Genomic DNA, 23,837 nt, shown 5'->3' with positions numbered 1-23,837 from the left:
TGGACTGAGTTGTCACTAATTAGGACAATTTAAAGATAACCAATGGCGCTAAAGATTAATTGATTTTTTTTAATTGATGTGAGTTTATTTAATTGATTAATTGATTCATTTTTGACATCTCTACTCTGCATTAGATCCTTTACAAGCAAGGACGAGATTGTGTAAATGTGTACACATTGGCCTCTCATGATGAGTAATTTGATTTTGAAAGCAATCACATTAAAAGTGCAACACTCCAAGTGTAAATGAAAACTGAAAAACTGTCTAGTAGCTACTATCGCTCCATCTAATTTTTTTTATTATTTTTTTTCATTAAATGGGTGAATCAGATTCTAATTAGCCCGTCAGCAAACTGTCACTCACTGGCCGGTGAGGGAAAGTGAACATAAATCGGACAGTATTACTCCTATGTGTGTGTGTGCATGTGGGTTCTCGGCTGATAGCGTTTGCTCTCATTCTTGTCCCGTGGGGCGAGATAGAAATCTCTGGTAATTACTTTGGTTGCACCAGGAACAAAGTTGAGAGCAGGAAGGAAGCTGACAAAAACCATTCAGGGGTTTTGATGAACGCCTCATGACATATAAAACTATCTGTAATTTGGAAGCAGTTTCACAGTTGCAGCTTGTTAATAAAGACACTTTGCATTTCTGAATATTATAGTATATTATTATACTCCTGTGACTCTTTCTACACAATCGGGACATTTGACTCTCATTCCAGTCCTGCGCGGTGATCATTTTTATTCTGTCATTCAGCATCGCATGATGAGCATGAGGTCAGTTTATTTGCCATGTCAACACGTTTGTGTGCTCGCATTCTGAAACCAGCGCCGCTTTTCCCCCGACCAAACTCAATTTGAATTAGTTGAATTGCTGTAAAACACTCCAGGAATGACAGTCCTTCTCGGAGAAATAGCTTCTCGTTAGAATTACAGCCCAGCGGAGCAGAACAAGCCAAGGTTTCCCCATCAACAACGCTCGTGCGGAATGTCAATGTCGCTCATTTCTTATTCGGAGCCGAACGCAGGCCTCTTGGCTGTAGACCGACCGAAGACTTGTTTCGGCGCCTATTGGAAATTGCATTCACCTCCTTGTTGCGTGCCAGCCCGTAAAAGTTTTAATTGGGAAAGGAGGAAAGAGGAGCTGTGTTGTTTCTGAATGTCCGTTATGTGGGAATCTCAATTTGGTTGTACTGGCAACAAAGACATTCCTGCATAATGTTCACTTTGGCATGTTAGCACGAAAACATCGGCCAGAAACACTCTTGCAAATGTTTGGAAGTTTGCATGTGACGAGGGAATCACGTTTCACACTCAACCTGAACAAACAGCTTTGGTCAGTTTCATCAAGTCTTGAGCTCATTATTCAGGAAAACAAAAGTCTTTGGCAATTTATAGCTTTAGATGTTAATTTTGTATATTTGCTTCTCTTATTTCACTTCCACAAGCCAAGCCTGGCTGGAACTCATTCCAGCATACCGGGTAGATTAGTTTTAGTTGTCTCCAATTCTCAAACTTTTGTACATTGTATGACGGAGCTTTGTAAGGCTATAACAATAAAATTGTCGTCCAATAAAGTGTTAGACGAAGCATGGGAAACTTTTGTCTTTGCTTCCTTCATAGAGAGATGACATCAGCCTTTGTAAGTCCCACATTTATGGCTCCTGAGAGTATGTTTGTTTATTATGCTGTTGCCCAGGTTACATTATATCAAGACAGAATCATGAGTAATTCGAGATGAGCAATGCTGATTTAGCTCGTCTTAGTGATTGTTGAAATAAAATGTGCCATTCAGGTCCTGTAGGGAAACAGAGCTTTATTTGTTTTTTTTAGTTTCCACTGGTAGTGTGTGCTGATAGTCAAAATCAACACACCACATCTGGCCACTGTTATTTGGGCCCTTAGACTTCAAAATGAGAAGGATACATTTTGGCGTGCACTCGACAGTCTCCATAGCTGTCAAGGCTTCAAACGTGCGCACTTGATGATATAATGGCCGTCACTGTTTATGTTTTCCAAGCAATTTACAAGGTCAATTAGTTGAAATAAGGAGCAGTCTCAGGTTAACCAGAATTTGATGGGGACGTACGTATGTGGAGAACCATGTATGGGAATTGACTTGAAAGACATTTTGAGACTCTATTGCAGTGTAGTCTTGGGATTCATATGATTCACCAGCAGATGTGTCCTCGTCATTATAGACCTGAGGGATAAGCATGATGAGTTCATCGTTAAGAAATATTTCCAATATTTAATGAAGAGGGTTTGTCAAATACAGTATGGTTCAGCCTTCAAAAACGCTCATCCACTGTTTGTGTATCATCATGAGGGTCCCTGTGTTGTTACATAAACCTTTGCAGAATCAAAGTTCCCCATCAATCATGGCCAGATTAGCTGACACCCCTCTCCTTCCCACACTGCCTGCCCGCTGGCGCTGACTTACAAGTGGGGTCTCGAAAAACTACATACGCACTTGCCCGAGCGAGGGAAAAAAAATTGAATACAAGGTCTCTCTCCTAGCTTGCGCATCCACCTCCCTTTGCTTATTTTATCTCTCTGTCTTGCGCTCCCCTGCTAACTCAGTATTTCTTTTTATGCTCACTGCCTGTATGAGTCTGTTTTCATTTATATGACTTCTTGCGGCATATAAATGTGCACTTATACGATCCGGCCTTGGGGTGCAAGTATTTCACTGATTGCGGTGACTCCCCCCCCCCCGTGTGGCGGCTCTTGGCCCACTGTGCTGCGTATCAAAGCTGATCAAATCAGCAGTGCAGGGGTGGATCCCTGGTGACAGACGGCAGCTTTAGATTGCTTGGGTCTGCTCTTGACCGCTGACCAATGCAGCTCGGAAGTCCTGCCCACTCAGGAGGGGGGACTAATTATTATACACAGAATGATAGAATGTAAAAGACGGAGGTGTTTAAAGTACATCATTGAAGTGAAACCACTCAAGGTGCATTAGGGGCCAGGTGAAAAGTTAATGTTTTTTATTGTCGAATATGACCCTGATGAGTATGTATGGAAAGGTGGATTTTGTTAAGTGTCACATCCAGATAGCTAGCAAGCTTGTGATCATTAGAACTGAGTTTAGAATTAACTCAACGCAGTAGTGGTTTAGTCAGTAATTCTTTGCCGGAGAAGCATTGTAAGCAAAAACGCTTCTGCGCTTCAGTGCTCTGGCCCTCCGTTGCTCCTCCGCAGTCGCTCAATGGTGATAAACATTTAATGAAATCCGAAAAGTTACCTTGGGGAGCTCATGTGATAACTTTGTCTCTGCGTGTTTGCGATGGCTTTGATGCCGGTATTTGTCATCCTAATTTGCTCCACCGTGAGTGGATTTGTGCTCAATCACAGCACCTTTAATTGGCTTTGTTGCCAGTCTATCGAAAAGCTCATGAAAGCTCTTTAAAGCCGATTGGACGATTGTCCGCTTTCTTTCATTTTGTTTCTGTTGGCCCTGGATGGACCTTGGTTAGTCCACACACAAGTAGCCAACATTCCTAAATTCACTCCTGGTAATGTTTGGTGAACATTTGCAATCACATCTCCTTAACATCATCAGTCATTTGTGTATCTTATTCTAATGAAAATTAAATCGAGATAAAGTCACGTCTCCTTCCATCCATTTTCTACAACTATACTTGTAATACCCCTAAAAAAAAACAAGCCTAACGCAGCCCACAAAACCTCACAATGTCTGATTAACTCGACCTCAGTGCACATCAGTTCACAAAGTATCTTTAATTTTTGTTTGTTTAGTTCACGAGAAATCACCTGGCACATACTCAAACTGGAGCCAAAGCATAATTTTCGAGCTCTAATAGGCAAACTGTGGAGTGACATGGCTGACGCATACTGTCCAATTCGGCTAGCCTGGTGCGGTCCTCTCATAGAGTGCCAAAAATGCGGATAACCAGTGTTCAAAAGTTTAATTTCTTCATTAAAGTCTTGAGTGCGCGCCTCGCAATCATCTCTGTGGGGAAGGAGGTCATTGAGAGATATTGAATGCTTCAATAATGTCGGGCTCTGTTGGGCCGTGTAGCGTAAACAAGGCCATTCATTCTGTAATATCCTCGCACAGTAGGTTGCTTTCAGTAGCACGTACCAAAAAGGGGTCTAATACACACACACACACGCACACATACACACACACACACACACACACATGTTAGCTAAAATTTGCAGACCACACAAGGCAAAGAAACTACTACAGCCTTTTCTCGATTAATAGAGTGTGAAGGGATTACGCTAATTCAATCCATAACTGTGGGGCTCAGTGACTCACTTATTCTACAGGTGTACGTGCTTGTTTATCTTTTTTTGCATGGCACTGCACACATGTAGGTGAATGGCGACGACACAACCTACCAATCCCTTTTAGTCCTTTGTGCCCTAGGCAAACATTTCAGTCAGGTTTTGCTAATCCTCCTTCTCAATCTTGAGAGGAAAAGCGAAGGGGTATCACTATAGAAAATGCATGGATGGAATATCGCTCACAATGTGGGAAATACATGCAAGTCAAATGACTCAGTGTGATTTGCCAGATGAAGATGTAAAAGAAGTAGAAGGATTGGGATGAGGAAAGCCAGGGGGAGTGGGGATTCCTGCTATCAAGGGCCAATCCAGGCTTTTTCTTTATTAATGATCACTGGCAAGAAATTCATGCATTCAAAACCTGCAGCTTTATGAAAATGTCCATCGCCTGCCCCTCTCTGTTCTCTCTGTCAATTATCCAGATTAAGAGTTGCAGGAGAATAATAGCTTTTATTCCTCTGCAGAATACAAATTGGAGGTGGGGGGGTCTATGTAAATATTGCCAGATTTCTTAGCAATTTCTTAAAGTAGCTAAGTGTAACATTCCATTTTTGTTTCTGATTGCTTAACGATTCTCTCGGCGGCTCAAATGCAAAAGCGGTCACGCTCGCTTCAACACAGTGTAAAATCTTGTCGACGGCATCGCTCCAAATCTCATCTGGATGATTTTGTAAACAAAACTGCAGGTTTCTTCCCCAAACATTTGTGCCCACTTGTCACATAACACAACAAGCTAACAGATTATCACGTAGCGTTCCCGGAGGCTGCCGGGGGCTTAAGAGGAGCCAAGGATGGATTGAACGCGACGAGCCAAAGATTAGATGGATGATGCAGATGGTTATGGTGCCACAACCCGTGCTACCCCCAGAAGGATACTTGTCTGTTTTCCTCCCTGTCACCCTCATCTTTTTTTTCCCACCTTCATCTGCGTTTATAAAGGATGGGAAAACAGGAGCTGCGTCACGCACGTTTTACACAGATCAACACCGGCAACTTCCACCAAACAGATAGGTTGGAAGCAATGCAGACATGTGTGGGACTTTATGAGCTATGCAATAAAAGATAGTTTCAGCTGTCTGTCATTCTGTCCCGTCCCATAGTGGCAATAAGCACACAACTGTTCATTTTCTACCCCTCTAAACCAACAATATGTATTAAATTTGACTTTAAAATAACAGCTTCACAATTACAATACTCTGAAAAGTAATAAAGAGTGCAGCATCTCTTTTGTTGTCTTAGCATCTCAGGTTCATCTACTTTTGTGGTTTGTGGACCAGCCAGGACACATCTTATGTTAGTGGTGCTCAGCCAGCGATCGTAACTGGCTGATTTTTGTGGAAAATTACACGTCGATCATGTTGATCAATTCCTTTCATTGCCGATCAGAAAAAAAAAGATCACCTTGATAATCCTTGGCAGCCTGCAGCCAATCAGAGACACCGCATAGGAATTCGTGGATATATATTTTTTTTAATCTGATATAAAAAAAGTTGATTAAAAATAATTGAAAATTATCATAGTGAATATTTACTCATGGTCCTGCTAGTATTTATACAACATAGATTAGCACATAATGGTGTTTAATCACGATTATTCTTATCTTTTCTATTGTATTAGCCGGATTATACAAAAGACAGACTGATGTTTAATTTATCTAATGGAGGTTTGCAGCTTTCATTTATTTCATTTTAGGGAAAAGCACCGTAATTTCACAGCGATGACATTTCGCTCTTAACTGAGTTTTTCCGATTGTACTCAAATTGTGCTGTATTAGAAAATTAAATTGCGATCCTTGAAAAGCAACAAAGAGTATAAAATATAGAGGCACAACTGAAAATGTCAGGCATGTTTGTTAATGACCAGATTGCCTCCATTGAGGTCAAAAGCTCGGCAAGGTAATTAGATAAGGACGCATCTTGCCTGTTGCTGTCATTGCACTTAATCGGGACGCAAATTTAATGCACACTGACAATAAGATGCATGCATGTGTGCGTGCTTTCAGGCAAAAGTCTGAATATTTCTACTCGCTGCTCTGTATTTGTGTTTTTACTATTCTGGATCCCGTGAATAGAATATCACTAGGCCCCATCGCTTCAATGTTTCAAACCGACAATACTTATTCTAGAACCCCTTTCATCGTGGGCCCTTTGAATCGTCATCACTTTTCTCTCACTTAGGGCCTCCCCACTCTCTGCTCCCACCCTGAAGGAGGTCACATGTTGTGTTAATTTGCCACCTTAATGTGAGCAAAGGCACCACACAGGCGCTTTCAAGTCTTTTCCTCTCACTGTAATCGACTCTTCATTGTTTAAAAGTGATCCTTTGGGAAATACACTTGACCGCCCAATATTTCTTGATTCAGTTTATCTTGCACAAGCTCATACTGTAGATGGCCAACAGATAATAGTTGTCCTTTATGTATGAGGTAACCCCCCCACCCCCACCCTTTCACCCGTGCATCTGTCTCATTTCCTCCCCTTGGTCTCTCTCGTGTGGCGCCAAACAACAAGCTGGGAGGAAGCGATCTGGACCGGGGGGGGCGCGCCCCGCACAGGAGGACGTGTGGTCGTAGTCGAGCAGTGATCGTTTTCTCCTGCTGCGCTGTGACTACTCAAATGACCACAGGCTCTTTGTGTCTTACATGGTGTTAAAGTATGAGATGTTTTCAAGGCGCTTTGTTTTGGGTGGCTTATGCCGTTGGCGTCTCGCTCACCCTTTGATTCCTTGCCCTGATTTGGGACTTCACCACTCGCGACCAGCTGAACCTATCCAATTAGTCTGACCTAAATAGGCAGGAAGCACTTAATCATTTTTCAAATTATACTCCCACTAGCCCAGCTAGAGTTGCAATAATACAGGTATGTTTCCTCATATAGAAGTGAGCGATAGTTCATAAACAATGGAAGCTATTTTAATTATTTGCTGGGATAGACAAAGAGACTGACACAATTTATCCTGTAAGGTAAATAAGGCCACCAACCTTTGCCAGAAGTTTGCCATGTCCCAACTTAACTTTGAGAAAGTTTCTCAAACATTTGTGATCTTGAACAAACCCAGACTTGAACACGCCTTTTGCTACCAACAGTCGTAAATGTTAGTCCCTCAGTGTGGTTTAAGGTTTTGTGATGAGGACAATTTGATTCTGGAAGTAAAAGACGCAGTTTCCATTATTCTTTTTAATGGGAACTTTTTTTTTTTTTTAAATTCAAACAAGCTGGACTTACCATCATGCTATAACTGAACATCATTTGCTTTGTGGGATATTTCTAAATACGTACCCACCGCGGCTTTTTTTATTATTGTTATTTTGGTCTGACATCTTTAACGTCTGCTGTTGTGCTTCTGACAGATTGATTGTAGATTTCTAAGTAGGCTGCACCCCTTACTCTCGCCCCCCCCCCCAGACAACACCCACACCCTTTTCCCTCTGTCATTCCACTTCACTTTCTGTTGGTCTTTATTTGCCTCTGCTTTTTACTCCATCTCGACTTCCTCTGCCTCTTTCTCTTCTCTAATCCTATTCATGAGAGGTGCACACTCCATCATTCTGTCTCCCTATATCTCTGTCTGCCCTTCATTTTCTCCACACCTCTCTGCATCGTAGAGAGCAAGTCGAGGAGAGGGGCAGTGAGGAAGAACGAAAGAGAGCTGGGGGTAGGAGAGATGGGCAGATTAGGTGACAGTGATAAGCGATCGATCTCAAGGCCAAAGCGGTCCTGGGAGGATCACACCAGTCCCCATCCAGCTACCTTGCATTCTTACCTCAACCCTCCTTTATGTCCCTTCCTTCCTTCCTTCCTTCCTTCCTTCCTTCCTTCCTTCCTTCCTTCCTTCCTTCCTTCCTTCCTTCCTTCCTTCCTTCCTTCCTTCCTTCCTTCCTTCCTTCCTTCCTTCCTTCCTTCCTTCCTTCCTTCCTTCCTAACCTGTGTTCTGACAAGGGTTGATTAGGGAACCACTTTGGCGGCACTCGCGCATGTAAGTGTGTGGATGTGTATGCACGGTTTTGCTTGTCCGCCCGCTCGGTTGACGGCTCATGAAGGATTGCTCCCCGGGGCATCCCTCAACGGCTTTTAGTGGTTTTCGATCACATGCGCGCAAGCAAACACATGCGCAACAGAAAAGCACTTGATTAGATCGGACCTTCATGCATGTTTGAGCATTGTTTGTGGATGTAGATGTGCACTGCCAGGACCTTTGTTTGGTAAATTTACACATTCGAATGAAAGCCAATGCACAAGCCAATTCAAAAACTGCCTTTAGAAAAAAAATTCTGAGGTCGTTATACATGCTAAATGTATGTCACAAATGTAAATGACTCCAGCTCCACTTTCTTGCAGCAGTGTAATTGTCTTGCTGTCCTCACTCATCGTCATCAAAACAGTTTCCTGTCATTGTTGATTGACAATTTATTGGGATTTTTTGTTTTTGCACTTTTCAGTATTATTTTGCAGTGGAAAATTCTGCAAGTATCCTGGCCCAGTAAAGGCCCATAAACACTGATATTAGTACTATTGTTGAGTACTCTGGATTGACCCACTTTTGTCCATCCACGTCATCATCCTATTTTCCCTAAAAGTGCGTCCGGGGCAGCAAACAGCCCTAACGAGCTTGTCTATTGATTGTGATGCTTTTTGTCCTGGATTCCCTGAATGGATCTTAAGTCACTTGTATGGAGGCCGGGATGATGACGACGATCACAAGAGGAGCACTTAAGATTCTTGATGTTCACGGCCAAGATCAATTTGGAAGCCAGTGTCGTTTTTTTTAGATATTTTGGGTGCCCTTAGAGTCTATGATGTTGAAAGTCAATCAACTGGATGGCACTCTATGATTTGTATTGACTTGTTTGTCTAAATTATTATGCATGTTTATTTGCTCCCATGTGTTTATGCACGCGTGTTGCTATGCCCACCGGCCCGCTGGTTTAATTTATGTCCAACCGACTGTGACCGAGAGGCATGTGGACATATTTCCCACAATTCCTTTCACCAAATCCCAAATGCACTTCCTTCCCTGAGTGAGCAGCTTTCTCCTCATAAATAATCTTCCCCAGCCAATGATGTTCTCTGATGTTTATTCATAACACCTCCTCTTCGAATATTCCTTATTAAATTTCATTTCATCTGGAGATGGATTGTGGTGTTTGCGTGTTCAACAGGGGCTGTCAACAGCTCGACTTGGCAAGCTTCATCATTGGTAGTATTTTGCTGGACATTGATTGCTTCTGGCATCACTTTGATCCATTGTCTAGTGTCAGATTTGCTTAAACAAGATTTTACTCTGTGGTTTTCCTCCGTCTCCTTTCCTGAGCTGCCGCAAGTTGTCATCCCAGCTGAACAGTACTAAAACCAGCAAAGTCTGAAAGTGATATTGAAGCCGAGCCCCTCGTGCCTATGCCACATGCTGATGTGCTGAACTTCAAAGATGGTCACATAGATAGCCTGGTGTTTTTTATAATCACGTTTCTTTCCGTCCCACCCTTGCTTTTCATGAAATGTTCATGTTTTGTTTTCACGGCGGCAATAAAAGCTTAGTCTTAGATAATGTCGTGTCTATCCTGAAGTGTGGAAAAAAGAAATAAGAAACGCTGCCTGATGTTTCTTTTGCCTGGAAGGGAAACAAAAGGTCAGCGGTATTTATGGGCATTGGCGTGTTTATCTGGCCGCTTGAAAGCTGAGTTTTCCGAGGAATAACAAGGTGGGGAGATATGACGGAAGCTCTCGGCAGCTTCTTGATGAAAAGTGTAAAGCTTACGGAATGAGGTTGGATTTGCTGCTTGGAATGAATTTGTTGAATTTGAAATGACCCATGACACATTTAAGGAGGTGTGGAGAAGCACTGCTCGGAATGGAACCTCTTAGACACAAATGGAGATCTTGGGCCGCTCTTGTTGAAGGGGCCCCTGCTGTGTCGTGAGAGGGACATCAATGCCAGGCGCTTCATCTTTCAACACACCGGCCGAGAAAGTGATGAGAGACACATAAAGATGAAGTGATGGACAGGATAATTATTCAGATGATTGGCAAGTCCAGCTGTATGCTATTAGTGAAACCTAGAAAATCACAACACACTCAGAAATGCTAAAAATGTCTTTATTAAATAATTGATTTGATATATAATTTAGCAATTTCAGAACACTGTGTCAATTTGTACCCTATGTTTGCTCAGAGCAACATTCAGAACCACTCAGTCATTGTCGTCCAGGACCAGACACTTGAAGAGGACTTAGTTTTTCCATTCGATTATTTTATATTTAAGGCGTGTTTTCAAACAAATATTTTCTGCAATTATGACTTTACTATTGCTTCAGTGTATGTAGGTCATATTCCAAGTCATTCCAATCGGGTTGCATTAGGAACAGAACTCTGTCGTATACCAATGTGTCTTAAATGTGCACTTTGTTGGCTTAACAAACAGACTGTGGTTTGCCTATAGTTTTTTTTAACAATAATATTTTGAAAAGCTTAAAAAAAAAATAGCAACAACAGTTTCACTTGAACTCGATAAATTGTAGAATGCCTGCTCACCTTATAGTCGTATAAAGACCTCGTTTTGCAGTAGCAATGGCAGACAGCTCAGGTCAGAGGATGAGATGAAGAAGACAGCTGCGTCCGAGCCAGTGTTCGAGGATGGATGAACTAAAAGGATGGGCAGCATTCTCCAAGTGCTCTAACTTTAGATCACACATGTCGGTAAAAGTCCCAAAACCTGTCCTGAGCGTGTCAACACATGCTTTCATACCCCCACCCCCCTTTTGTGTGCACATCTCTCTGTTTGCCCAACCCGGCAAGCGCTCATAACTAAACAGCGCAAAAAGGGGCCACAATCATTGCCTAATACAACAAATCCTTCCACTTGTTGATGTTTCATTTTCTTTCCAGAAGCTTTTTGTGTCAATTTCCTGCCCTGACTGGCGAGTTCAAAAGTTCACGAACTCACAGTTGGAAGTGTGAAGAGCGTGTAACGGACGCGACCCGCAGACCTTATTTCAGAGCCAAAAAACCTTCTGTCTTACCTCCTCAGGGAGAATTCAACCAGGTCAATTAGTTTGAATAGAGCAATTTAATTATCAGACATTTTACAGAGGAGCAGATTTTGAATGTTAAAGTGTGTGTGTGTGTGTTTCACTTTGTTTCTTGCCGAAGATTGAATAGCTTTTTAGTTCACGGCAGGTCCTTGGTTTGGTGATTTATGCAGTTTCAAAGTTAAGAACGAATGAACTAGTTTGCTCTGTAGCGTATCAATGCGTCATCGTTCCGCATAAGCAGCCACGCTCAGTTTTTAGTGTATTAACTGGACACAAATCTCTACTAAGATGACAGAGCTCCTGCAGGACAAAAGTGGCTCTTTTAAGCGCGACTCATTTAGAAGCAAAACCTTAAATGTACATGTGAAGTGGCCTCTTCAAAGCATTTAACCTCTTGGTGCAAAACTGCCCGCCTTTTTGCTCTCACGCAGGTTTTTTCTAGTTTTGAGTAAATTAAGCTTAAAAGAAGAAATGCCAAAAGACATCATGGGGTTTCCTAACTCCTTTTTTCATGTTTTAAAAAAAAAAAATCCAAATAAATTATTCCTGTCTCCTGCCAGGTGACTTAATCAAGTCCTTATTGAATAAGTTTATTTTTTAAGATGATTTTTGTAGTGTGTGCATTCTTTGTCGTGTGCTTGTGTGTGTGTGTGCCTACAAGTCTTAATCTAGTTATTTCCTACTCCCAAACTCACCTTCTTCAGGTTAAGGTCGACAAAAATGCTGTAGACACGAGGGTGTCTTTTTCAGACAGCTTCCTTTATTGGTTTAGTATTGAATTATTGCTCCCATGTTTGGCACGGTGCAGTGAGGATACTGCTTTTTTTTTTTTTTTTTTCTCTCAAAACTTTCTGACCCCAACCACATCTTAACAAAGCAGCCCTTTGTATGTTATTTCTCGTGACCTGGGCTGTCTGTATGTTGCTATTGTGCACGGCCTGTGGAGAATAAATACAAACACGAGCAAGGCCTCATGCATAGAAGACAACCACATTGAGAGCAGCACAAGGATAACTGCAATCTGGCCCTGAACTGTGCAAATTAATTTGAGTGGAATAACCATGCATGTGATGTACAACATTGAGAATTGTATGTACGTTGTGTATGTTCTTGCATGCCCGTGTCGATATTATCAAGTGACCTTTGCCGCCCAATAGCATGCAGGCACTGTCCGCAATAAGACATGCAGTCAAAGTACCCGACACACCACTTAACCCCCCTCCTGGAACCTTGACAGCTCCTCCATGGGAGGCTGACCCAGAAGGTCCTGTAAGATGCTTCGTTCATACCCAGCACACACGCACGAATCTGGCCTCCCACCCTCCACATGTAGCGTGGCACGCATAACTTTTTGACAGTCATGAGGTATGGGATCACCACTGACAAAAGCTCTGCTGTCCCATCTGGAGTTACAGCTCTCGCCTTGTCATCCTGAGCGGCCTCACTATGTCTTCCTGCCATCATAAATCACGGCAAAGACACGTGCATTTGTGCATTAGCACTCATTAAATAAATGCAGACCTACTTAGTCCAGGACAGGGTGTTAAAAAGCAGGAAGCCAAGCAGACTCAAGGTCGTAAAATATTCATCTTTGTGTGTGTCTCCTTTGTATTACCTAACAAAAAAAGGGGTCGTAATTTCCAAGTTACCCAATCAAAAGCGGGTGTGATAACCTTTGTAAAGTGTTCCTAATGATGTGACCAGAGAGACACATCCTTACCGATTGTTCTGAGAGAATATTTGACTCGTATTTTGCAAAGCCAAGACTCAGATATGCCACAAAGTAGTTGTGACATCCGTGACGTCTCGAAACGATCCTAAAATATGCCCAATCCTCTCTTCACTTTGTTGAAAAATGTAAACTTCAAAATCTGTCTAGTGAGGTGAAAGGCGCCCGTGTGATCTGATTGTGATGGCACTCTCACTATTCCGACGAAACTATCCATTATTTGTTATTTTGGGGAGGGATATATTTCAGACTTTGCAAGGTGGTGGGCGGACAGCTATCAGGAAATACTGCTGTTTTTATGTCATGTGACGGGCACGTCAAGCCTGCCTACCAAGGTGCGTAAACTATGCTCCGACCGAGACGATGTGCAGTTTAGCAGATAATGGGAGGGTAAGCGTGACATGATGTTGTAAAATATTGTCATCACTGGATGGCAGCAGACAAGCCAATGGCTCAGGAAAACTAAACTCTGAAATCATAGCCGTAGATCCTGCCAAGTACTCATTTTCACTAGGGTGCTTTTCTCCGATATGCAGTGGAAACATTTCAACTTGAATGCCGCTGACGTTTTGATTTCAGACAATATTTGGACAAGTATTTATTCATAATTATAGTTGGCTTGTTCTTGGGGATTTGTTTTTTGTTCTTTTCAAAAAAATCACTTTAAAAGCCTTGGTTTTACTCGCTCTTACTTTTTATCATTGCTACACCTTACACACAACCATAGATTATTTCTATTTCTATTATTTCTTTTCGAAAAATGTGTTCTATAACTGTAGTAAATGAGTATCCGCTGTGAATTTATTTAACCGTATAGCTGGCGGTAATTAATAATTACATGATTCAAATATAAATTGCAACCTCTTCTTTTTTATTAAAAGAGTGAAAAAGCGGATACGTTTTAATTTGTATTTATCCAATCCTCTCATGAGAGCAGCTATTTATCCAGGACAAATTCCGCCACCTAAGTATCTGTATATATTTTAATGATCATTTAGCACTCTGTTGGCGTGTGCAAGCCTCACCCTTGTATACTGGCAGCTGCTTTTGAACTGTGGAGGGTCGTGACTTTATGAAATCAGTGACATTCTACCATCCAGAAACAGCTCCACGGAAACCCACCTTGAAGGTCAGCGTGTCTTTGTCTGCGAGCATGTAAAGTCTATGGTTAAGGGGGATGCCATTATATGTCAATGCATACGTGACAAGCGTTTGTGTATGTCATTGACCATCACTTCTTTATCGCAATATTCTGCAGTTTTCAGAACATAATAAAGCCCTTTTTTTTTTTTTTTTCTGTCCAGCTCTCCACATTTTGATCTGAGAAGCAGATAGTGTCAGGGGCTGGCATTCAAACAACTTTCTACAAGAAAAGTGTCTTAACTGAGCGCTATAGAAGTATTTTTCAGTAATCCAAGACTAAACTACAGAGAGCGAGAGAGGCTTCATAGTATGTGGATGATGTAAGTCTACTTAGTGGCGCTCCTGTATTATTAATAGAAGTGCAGCACTTCACAAGCCAAACACATCAATTTAAAAGACAATGAGTACTTTTTCCACTTTCAAAAAGGCTATTTTTAAAGGACTAGAGCGAGTACTCAAGAATATATCGTTGCTGGACATTCCATTAAGTACAATCTACTACAATTCCACACAATGGTGGATATCTCCGTCATATATATTTTTATACGGAATTTTTTTTAAGCATCATATCAATATTTTAAAGATTCCATACACTTGTTTACCACTTCATAGGGTTTGTCAAAAAGTCTAAAAATGTGTAAAATGTCTCCACTTCGATTGACAGGTATTCTTTTTAAAAACTGGGGTTTTGTCACCGCATGATACGGATCCCTCATATTTCGAAAGTTGGAAAGTTTTGAAGTACTATTTGCGAGTCACTCACTACATTGTTTCAGCAGAGATGTGTAACTTTGCCAATGCTTCAACTGGGAGAGGCTTCTGTGTTCTTAATTGTGCCCTTCCAGTTTGTCTCCAATGCAATTGACTATTAATTGACACTAAGGGACTGTCCGTGAGCATGCATACAATGAATGTAGCACACGTCTCCTCTCATCCCAGTACACATTGTACAGTATTTACAGAGGCATTGAAGTGGCTTTGGGGAGGCTATAATTCACAAGGATGGCCCCAGGGGCTGACAGGATGTTGCAGGAGGGATGTGTCATTTTTCCCAAGACTCCCTTGGTGACGGGCGGAGACATAAAGAAATCCTTTTACCCCGACCCACCCCCGGTCTCCACACATCAGTGTTTCACACCCATAAAAATGGTCGGTTGGCAGAGTGCTAGAGCTCAGAGGAAGTATTTGTCTCTCTTTCATTCTTTTCCACATCTCTGATTTAGATTTGAGCCACGGCATAGCTGATGCGGACATCAAACATTCGCCCGGGAAGAACAGAACAAGAACTTGTCTGTCGCTGCTCTTAATTCATTGTCTCCGTCCCTGGGGCGAAATGAGCACTGACAGACGTAAATGGCAGAAATGAATATGGTTAAGATGGCAGATGAGGGTGACGGTGGTGGGCAGGGCAACGGTGGGTTGCGGTTGCAGGCTGGTGACAAGAGCCAAAGGGGAGCATGAGCAAAAGGCTTGATGATGAAAGTGAGCGGGATGAAGGAATGTATGAGGAGGTGCCTCTCTTTGCTGACAGACACTATATTATACTAGCTTGACCACCTGCTCTCAGCTTACCACCCCCCAATAAAGCAACACCACATGTAGAGAGTAAAATGCACCATGATGCGCAAGCCGCGACAATAACCAAGAAAAGTCTGCCTGTAAAAGCATCCGCAACGTTTTCCGCCCTGCATCCACATTAGCGGAAATATACGACGCAGTTTAACTCTGTGTGTCTTCTTACCAAACTCCCGCTGAGACCGTAAACCTATCGGCCTGTTAGCCAAGCTGGAATGCGTCTGTCAACTATGACTTCAGTGCTCCTGCTTCGGTTGCTTTGTTCCAGTACTTCGATACCTCCGAGCTTCCCGCCGTCTCCTTGCAGATTTATGCCAAGGCCAAACAAAGTGAAACGTGACGGTACGATTCATTTGATTACAAATCATAACATCTGAAATCAACTTTGCATGTGCAGCGCCATCTGCTGAATCTATTTTGGCACTACTCCCGCCTGGCCCAAGTTGTGTATCAGTTGGTTGCGTCATCATTGTCAATCACAGCAAAGATTATTTCTCTGGCAACCATAACGAACAGTAACAGAACACCAATGATGATGGCGCTCTACATTCAACACTCTCTTGTGCTTTCTGTGAGAGGTTGTGATCATTATTTGGCTTCAGGACATATGCTCAAACCAATTTGAGTGTCTGTATTTCTTTTCATTCCAGTCTGACTTTGTTGCAGAAATGTCATCATACCATTTAAAATATTCATTTCCTCTCTTTACTGTTATCTGCCACAGAAGCATGTCTGAGCCTAAGCGCAGTTTGCTGTGATAGACGAGAAAGTCTGTTTTATGTCATGGACTTCGATATGACTGAGGGTGGCATTGTAATTTCTTGTCGGTCCCTTGGACAAAAAGGGAGAAAAATGTTTTCCATTTCTGAGCTTTTAAAGAAAAGAGACTTGCAGAAATGTTGAGCTGGTGAGAGGAATTTAATTTAACAGCAAAGATTATTGCGGAGAGGAAATATTGGATGCACTTATCTGCTGCGCTCCTTCTCCTTGCTCTTCATTACAGTCTCCTGCCATCAGACGTAACAAGGTGAACACCATATTGGCTTGAAGAGCCATTTGGAAAAATGCAATCGCAAAGAAATGTATTACAGTACACTTGGAATTTCGAAAGTTGAACACCCTTGAGCCAGAAATATTTTTTTGCGGAAACTAAGCTTTTAAAGTCAAACACCATTTTAACTTGGCATGTTCCAGAAATGGAGCAGCTTCAACAAGCCGGACTAGTTGCCACCAGAGCAGAATTAAAACTATTTTACCGTAATTAAAGAAGCTGGAGTACCCATAGAAAGTCTCGCAAGCTATGGGAAAACCTGCAAACTCTACACAGAGACACTCCAACTGAGATTTGATCCCAAATCTCTCGAGTGTGCTGCAGAAGTGCTAACCACTTTTGACCGTGCTGCACATTATTTCCTATGGGAAAAAATGTCCAAATCCAAAATCTGCTCGACCACCATGCTGGAACAGATTGATGTGCACGATGTGGCATTGCTCCTCTTATATCACACTGGTGGTGCGTGCGTAATTAGACATCTGCACAAACCACCACAAAGTGTTTGCGCGGTGCATCTGCAGCATACAAAACATGTTGAAAGATCCCGGATAGTTTTTGCATGGATAATCCAAATACGGGTTCAGTCTGAGTTCATCCCCTCTTGACATATTTTCCTTCTGGACCAAATTCAACAAATGATCAATCACGTCACCAACACGTAGGCTCTCGAGCATACAAACACTCAACAAGATACACAATTTGGAGAAAACAATTGCACTTTTTTTTTTTTCTTGTTAAGGTCCTTGTACGTTTCGACTTTCTAGGTTTGTGATTTGATTTATCAGGCAAACAAAACAGTGCCGGAGGATATAAATTGAAAATCAGATGTATGAATTTCACCAGGGAGAGGTGTGGTAATGTAAATAGATCTAATTCAGGGTCACGCGCAAGGCGGGTGAAGCGAGGAACTCAGGTAGGCGTAAAAATCGAAAAGTAAAAGGAAAATGCTGCAAAGACCTGTTATGCGTAAGGGAGGAAGAGCTATTGCTCTCTCACGTGAGCGGCTGTCAAGACAGTATGAATTGTTTGCTCTTAAAAAAAAACGGCATTCGGTCTGTGTGCATTTTTTTGGGGGGGCGACACAAGGTTTGTTCGGTGTGTGGCTGTTTTTTTGTGTTTGTATAGCTTCGGCGATATAATCAAGATGACTTACTTGATTTCGATCAGCGCCCAAGATGAGAAATTTCCGAGTGTAGCGTTTGTTAGCATAAAAAAACAAAAACAAGTGGGGTAAGGTGGTGTGTAAGAGTTTAGATGTGAGCTGAGGCCTACAGCAGCTTGGGTGGTCTTTGTGTTTTACTGTTTTCGGGTGTTTAATAATTGTCTGAAAAATGCATCTGCAACTCTCCTTCCCCCTCACACATGGCAGCATTACAGGAGATACTGTCAAAATGCAGATTTTTTTTTTTTTTTTTTAAATTACTATTTTTTTTCTGTCAGGTGTCGCCACAGACAGATAAACACCCAAAAAAATCTGTGATATAACCAGGGTGCAAATAATGACGTATTTTGGAGGAGCACTATTATCCCATCTTGACACTTCTACTGGACTGCACCTTTTAGCAAAAATTGCCATTGGATCTCAATTTTTCATCAAATTTGGAGGACTTGGATCACTTTTCACTCTGAAAAGCTGCCTGATGGGAGTCCATTATGACATGCGAGCGGGGGACAACGCGTGTGCTGATAGGTGTGCATTTGTCTCCCTGTGGTGTCACCAGGGTGTGTAATTGAAATGGAAATAAGCCAATCAAAGAGTGTGATGGCGAGTCGCACGTTTCCAAATTTAGACTCTTCATATTGTAGCGTGCTTGTGTGACTTCTTGACCCCGTCTGTTGGAGCATCATTGTTATCAGTTGCTGATAAGATTTTGGACTCCCTCCCAACTTTGGAACAGCCAAGCCATGTTTGGCCCCGGTTGATTCGCCTGGCTGACTTTTGTGGTGTCTTCTGAGACAGCTGCACCATAACACAGGGATGTAATTATCACCATTTTACAATTAGCCCACCATTTAAAACTGCTCCTTAATTAACTGTTTTTGTGCCAGATATCCTCCCCTAGCTCGCAAGTTAATTGTGAAGAAGCATATTATAAAATGGAAAAATGACTGTAATGGATTGGTCAAGTGTCTTTTTGGCTTAGTCATTCCACAACATCTCCAGCTTCATTTTGCCAGCTTTTAGAATCAGTTTTAATTGCTGCGATTAGTTCATCGGCATTACAGATCTGAGGTTGAGGGTTTGAAACTTGGCTCAGATTCTAAACTGACCATACTTGGTGACTATTTTGTCCTTATGTGCCCTGCGATTAGTTGACGACCAGTCCAGGGTGTCCAGGCCTCTTCTTCAAATTTACATATTAATTTTCTTGACAGGGGTAATTTAAAAGAGAACGCCGAGAATTTCCGCGACTACATTACAAATGTCTCTCATCGAAGATGCTCCCAAAACTTTTAGAGCTCCCTCAGCTCGCCGCTGTTACGACAGCATTTCCACTGCCTCCATTTCACTCATTTTACCTGCTACAGTTCATTTGAATCCCGCTGGTGCGTCGCATACAGATGTTGATGTCCATATATTTCAACATGTCCATTTTATGATGAAGAATGACGTCCTCTCCCTGCCGCGAGGCAGTTGATAGAATACTAAGAATAGCCGCAAGATGGCAAGGCTAAAGATCCAGCCGATGATACCTCTTTATTTAGATTAGCATTTTTCGATTTTATACATTTTGCCAGATGTTTGCATGTCGCCTTCCAAATGCCGTGTTCAGTACAGTGTGGTTTCGGTTTCCGAGAGTTGGAAATGGGAAAACAGACAGACCCAAGTTGAGCTGAGCTCATATTTGGGAAGTAACTCAGAGCACATACATTTTAGCTTTGGTCATTTCTTTCAACCATATTCGTAGTCATGCACTCAGGTCGTATCAAAGATTTACAGTAAGCTAGAAACTGCGAGTATTCTACTTTTTCATGTAAACTTTGACTTTTTTGGAACCAAATGCTCTCTTCCTCCTTGTTCCCTGACTGTTTCTCTCTTGGTGCCAGGTTCTGGCTCTCACTCCGCTGCTTCTTTGCCAAGCACTCTGCTCTCATAGCGCAAACCTAACACAGGCAACCAAGTGTGCATGGAATTGCAAATGTGTTTCTTGCATGTTTGGGTTACATGACACATATCTTTTGTATCTGATTTTACATGCTCAGCCGGCCAAACAACCTCAGCTTCATTTACAGTCGGGGCCAGTCGCCATCGTTGTGAATCCCGAGGCTCGAAGAGAAGGGCAGATGAAACATCACACCTACACACATACAGACTTTCTAAATCTCCTCTCCATCACATACACACGGGTGGATGAAAAGGATGTTACCATTAAGTCGGTGACATTTTAAGACAGGAAGAGAGATGCGTGGCTTTTCCTGGACCTCAGCAAACTTGTTTTAAATGAGATGTTACAGATGAGCTGCTTGATGCTTTGCTTGTAAACGCTTCACAACAGTATTTACCCTGCAAGAGTAAACACAGGCAGGGGAGGGGGAGAAATGCTCACACACGCAAATACACACATGCACAAAAACGAATATATGAAGCAAAGCCGGCTGACACAGATGCAAGCTGTAATGTAAAATGGCTGTGGGTACATTTGCCACTTTATTGTGACATTAATCATTCAATTACACCAACACAAATGAAGTGACAAGTGAAGGCGCTCCGAGCAGATTGCCGCAATTGTTGTGTGAGATTAAAAACCCTCGTGTGATGTGTGTTGGGATTGCTTCTTTGTAGATTTGTAGTGCAGCAGACGCCGGATCAGCATTCTAGTACATATGCAGCGACTTGATCCGACAAAATCCATCCTCGAGTCGGAACTCTCCGATGACGCAACTAGAGAAGGTTGAAGTGAGAGCATATAAAGTGAGAAATAGCATAACAAGGATGAGAAAGGAAAAGCTGCCTGCAGTTTTCTCAGAATTCTTCTGTTCGACAGTTTTAAGAAGGAACTGAGAAAGAGTTTACCATGATTTATATATGTTAATCCTGAGCCTTCGAAAGTTTCTCTCATGCTTTTTAGGGTGCTCGAAGAAAACCCTTCCCATAGTCTGAAGTTTTCAATTAAAAGTTTGGTCCCGTTTTACGGACTAGGTCTAAGCCGACATGCCAGATGGTTTGTTTCACAAATCCATCAAGGGAACAGTGAATAGAAACTAATTGGGAAAAGTTCAAGGGCTTAAAAAATAACTGTTTAGATGGGAGGCTCTGCCCGAGACATCCATTATAGGCCAATCAGATCAACAAGTAATAGAGTAAACAACTCGCTTACCTAAAAGCCAATGTCCCCTTGAGAACCAAAAACATCCATGTAGGTAATCCAAAAATGTTGCCGCTGTTTTTCCCGATCTACTTTCTCACGTTACCTTCCACATTGTATTTATTTGGTGTATCTTACCATGTTGTCTGTTCAGTTTTTAATTGTCTGGAGATATCAAACTTGCAACATTTCCTAAAAGTACTAGCTCACCTTTCCGGTGTTGAAATGAGTCAGTGGCACCAACTGTGCATATGAGTGTCCATGTCCAATTTCGTGGCCTCAACTGTCACGTTGAGAGCACTTGTGGAGAGTGTTAAAAGCGCATACTAGCATGTTTTACAGGCGTTTTCTCAGTGACCCTGAAGCCAGGCCACTATGGACCCTCACAGCAATTGCTCTCTAATTTGGAGCATTCGGGCAGGTGCGGGACCTATTCTGTCATCAGCAGATGAGATGTGTTGAGTGCGTGTTTAGGTTTGTTGTCGACATCTGATGAATCGGTATGTATCAAAGCCCTCTGACCCTCGTGTGGCCTCGTCTCGCGCAGCCATCAGGGACCGGCCGCAGTGTTTTTCTCATCATGACATTTCTCATCTGGACCCCCTTGTATCGCCGCGGTCTTTTGTACCACGTCTGCGTTTGTCCTTCTGTCGGCAAAGTGCTTTTTCTTGTCTGGAGAAGCATTTCTTTCCCACACTTTATTTCACTTTCTGTGTGTGTGCAGATGTGTGTGGAAGTATGTGGCGCAATGACAGATTTATAGATATAAACAAACTCGTGTAAAGAAATTTATTGAAGCTTGAAGATGAGAGCCGGCTGCCAGTAAATTTCAACGCCACAATGACAGAGTGCAGAGTATCGAGAAAGCGCCGTCTGCATACGTGGGCTAAATTTTCACACTTTCATCGGTGCTAATTTGAGCGTTAGTTCAAACTTCCTTTTTGTTCTGTGTTCTAGATTCCATCGTGGGGATTACCACATCGACGTGTGCATAAATGACTACCTGGACGTCTACTGTCCGCACTACGCAGACTCGGTGCCCGTGGAGCGGACGGAACGCTACGTCCTCTACATGGTCAACTACGACGGCTACAGCACGTGCGACCACACCTTCAAGGGTTTCAAGCGCTGGGAGTGCAACCGGCCGCACTCGCCCACCGGGCCGCTCAAGTTCTCGGAGAAGTTCCAGCTCTTCACCCCGTTCTCCTTGGGCTTTGAGTTCAGACCGGGAAGAGAATATTACTACATCTGTGAGTCTTCATTTCTTTATTATCGCTTGGCAGCTTAGTGATGTCTCAATCGGTAGTAGAAATGCAGCATTTTGTGATTTTACCTAACTGGTGACTCATATAGGCCATGTAATGGAAATAAAAGTGAATATTAGCCAAATTAAATCTAGCTTCCATTACCCAGGAATGCAAAAATATAATTTATAAGTTTTCGTAGCCCATTGCAACCTGAAACAGTGATTTATTAAACGATTCAGAAAAAAATACACAAAAACATACACAATAAAACAAATGCACCCATTATGACTTTACTCAAGCCCTCAAATTTTGCTCCAGGACTTTGTTTGGCCTTAGTAAGGAATTTGAATTAATTTTCTCCTCTTAATAAATCACAGAAATAGAATTAATCCCTTCCATCAGGCCAACTTTTGCTGTAATAAAATTATAAATCTATTCAGGTAACAGTTATACTAATATTTTCGCATGAAACGCATACCAACACAAGCACACAATTCGTCAGCCACGTTTTCACACCGAGCGCTGAGGTCGACACTTTTGTGGAAAGCCTTTCCCTAAAATGGAAAAGTTATTCGTAGGCTGGGGGATAATGAGGTAGCTCGAAAGCTATTGCTCAATTCTCCAGCTGCATTATACTGGAGACTTCAAAAGATATACCTCCCATCATACTCCTCTTCTTCATCTCGTGATAAATGTTCAGTTGTCTGCGTCTGAGCATTAGTAGCGAGTCACTTTGAGGTTATCGCGAGTTGATGGGTGCTTAAAGCAAGCAAAAACCTCCGTGGCTCAATTGCATCGGGAGGAACGAATGGAAGGTTCATGGAATTCAGTCAAAATAAACTTCAAACTTTAATAAATTGTTAAAGATTGATATGGTATGTTGAATTAAGTGAATTCAAATCAAAAGATGAAATATATCATTTTTTTGACATAGATTCTAATATGTCGGAAATGACCAATTCACACTAAATTTGTATATTACAATAATTTAATTGTTAGTTGTGATCTTATTTCTTGAGATTTTGTTTCTTGTAAGCTTTAGTCATCACCTTGTATGTAGTGAATTTATGGGTTTCTCTTTTTTAACTTAAATGCAGTTTTTTTTAAAGCCATAATCTAATGTATTGAGATGCACTTCTATATAGGAACATATTTCATATACTGTACACGTTATTAATCTGTTCATATAAGATCAAGTTAAGGCACTTGAAATGTGCTTTTATGGGAGAAAAGATGATTGAGGGATGTTAGTCCTCCCACAAAAGACACGTTGCTCTTGGGAGATGGAGGAGTGGGCGCAGTCGCTAGCATATGTCAAATTTAATACAGAACTTGAAAATTGATGGCACATTTACGTTCTGAAATGGGGGACCATTAGTTTCATGTCTGGTTTATGCATTATTGATTCAGCTGTTTGGAGGGAAGGTTTTAAGGTTTGTG

General features: G+C 42.0%; 1 protein-coding gene across 2 annotated transcripts in view; it reads left to right on the top strand.

Moving 5' to 3' along the window:
- efna5b (ephrin-A5b) overlaps nt 1-23,837 on the top strand; it is a 74,435-nt gene that overhangs the window by 34,422 nt on the left and 16,176 nt on the right. For both annotated transcript variants that reach the window (XM_049763604.2, XM_049763603.2), the window contains exon 2: nt 22,108-22,400. In XM_049763604.2, coding sequence (XP_049619561.1) covers nt 22,108-22,400 — 293 coding nt within the window. The remainder of the gene's footprint in view (nt 1-22,107; nt 22,401-23,837) is intronic.

This window comes from Syngnathus scovelli, chromosome 3 (genome assembly GCF_024217435.2).
Source record: "Syngnathus scovelli strain Florida chromosome 3, RoL_Ssco_1.2, whole genome shotgun sequence".
NCBI lineage: Eukaryota > Metazoa > Chordata > Actinopteri > Syngnathiformes > Syngnathidae > Syngnathus > Syngnathus scovelli.
The sequence above is the reverse complement of the archived record's forward strand: the minus strand, read 5'-3'. Positions and strand labels throughout refer to the sequence as shown.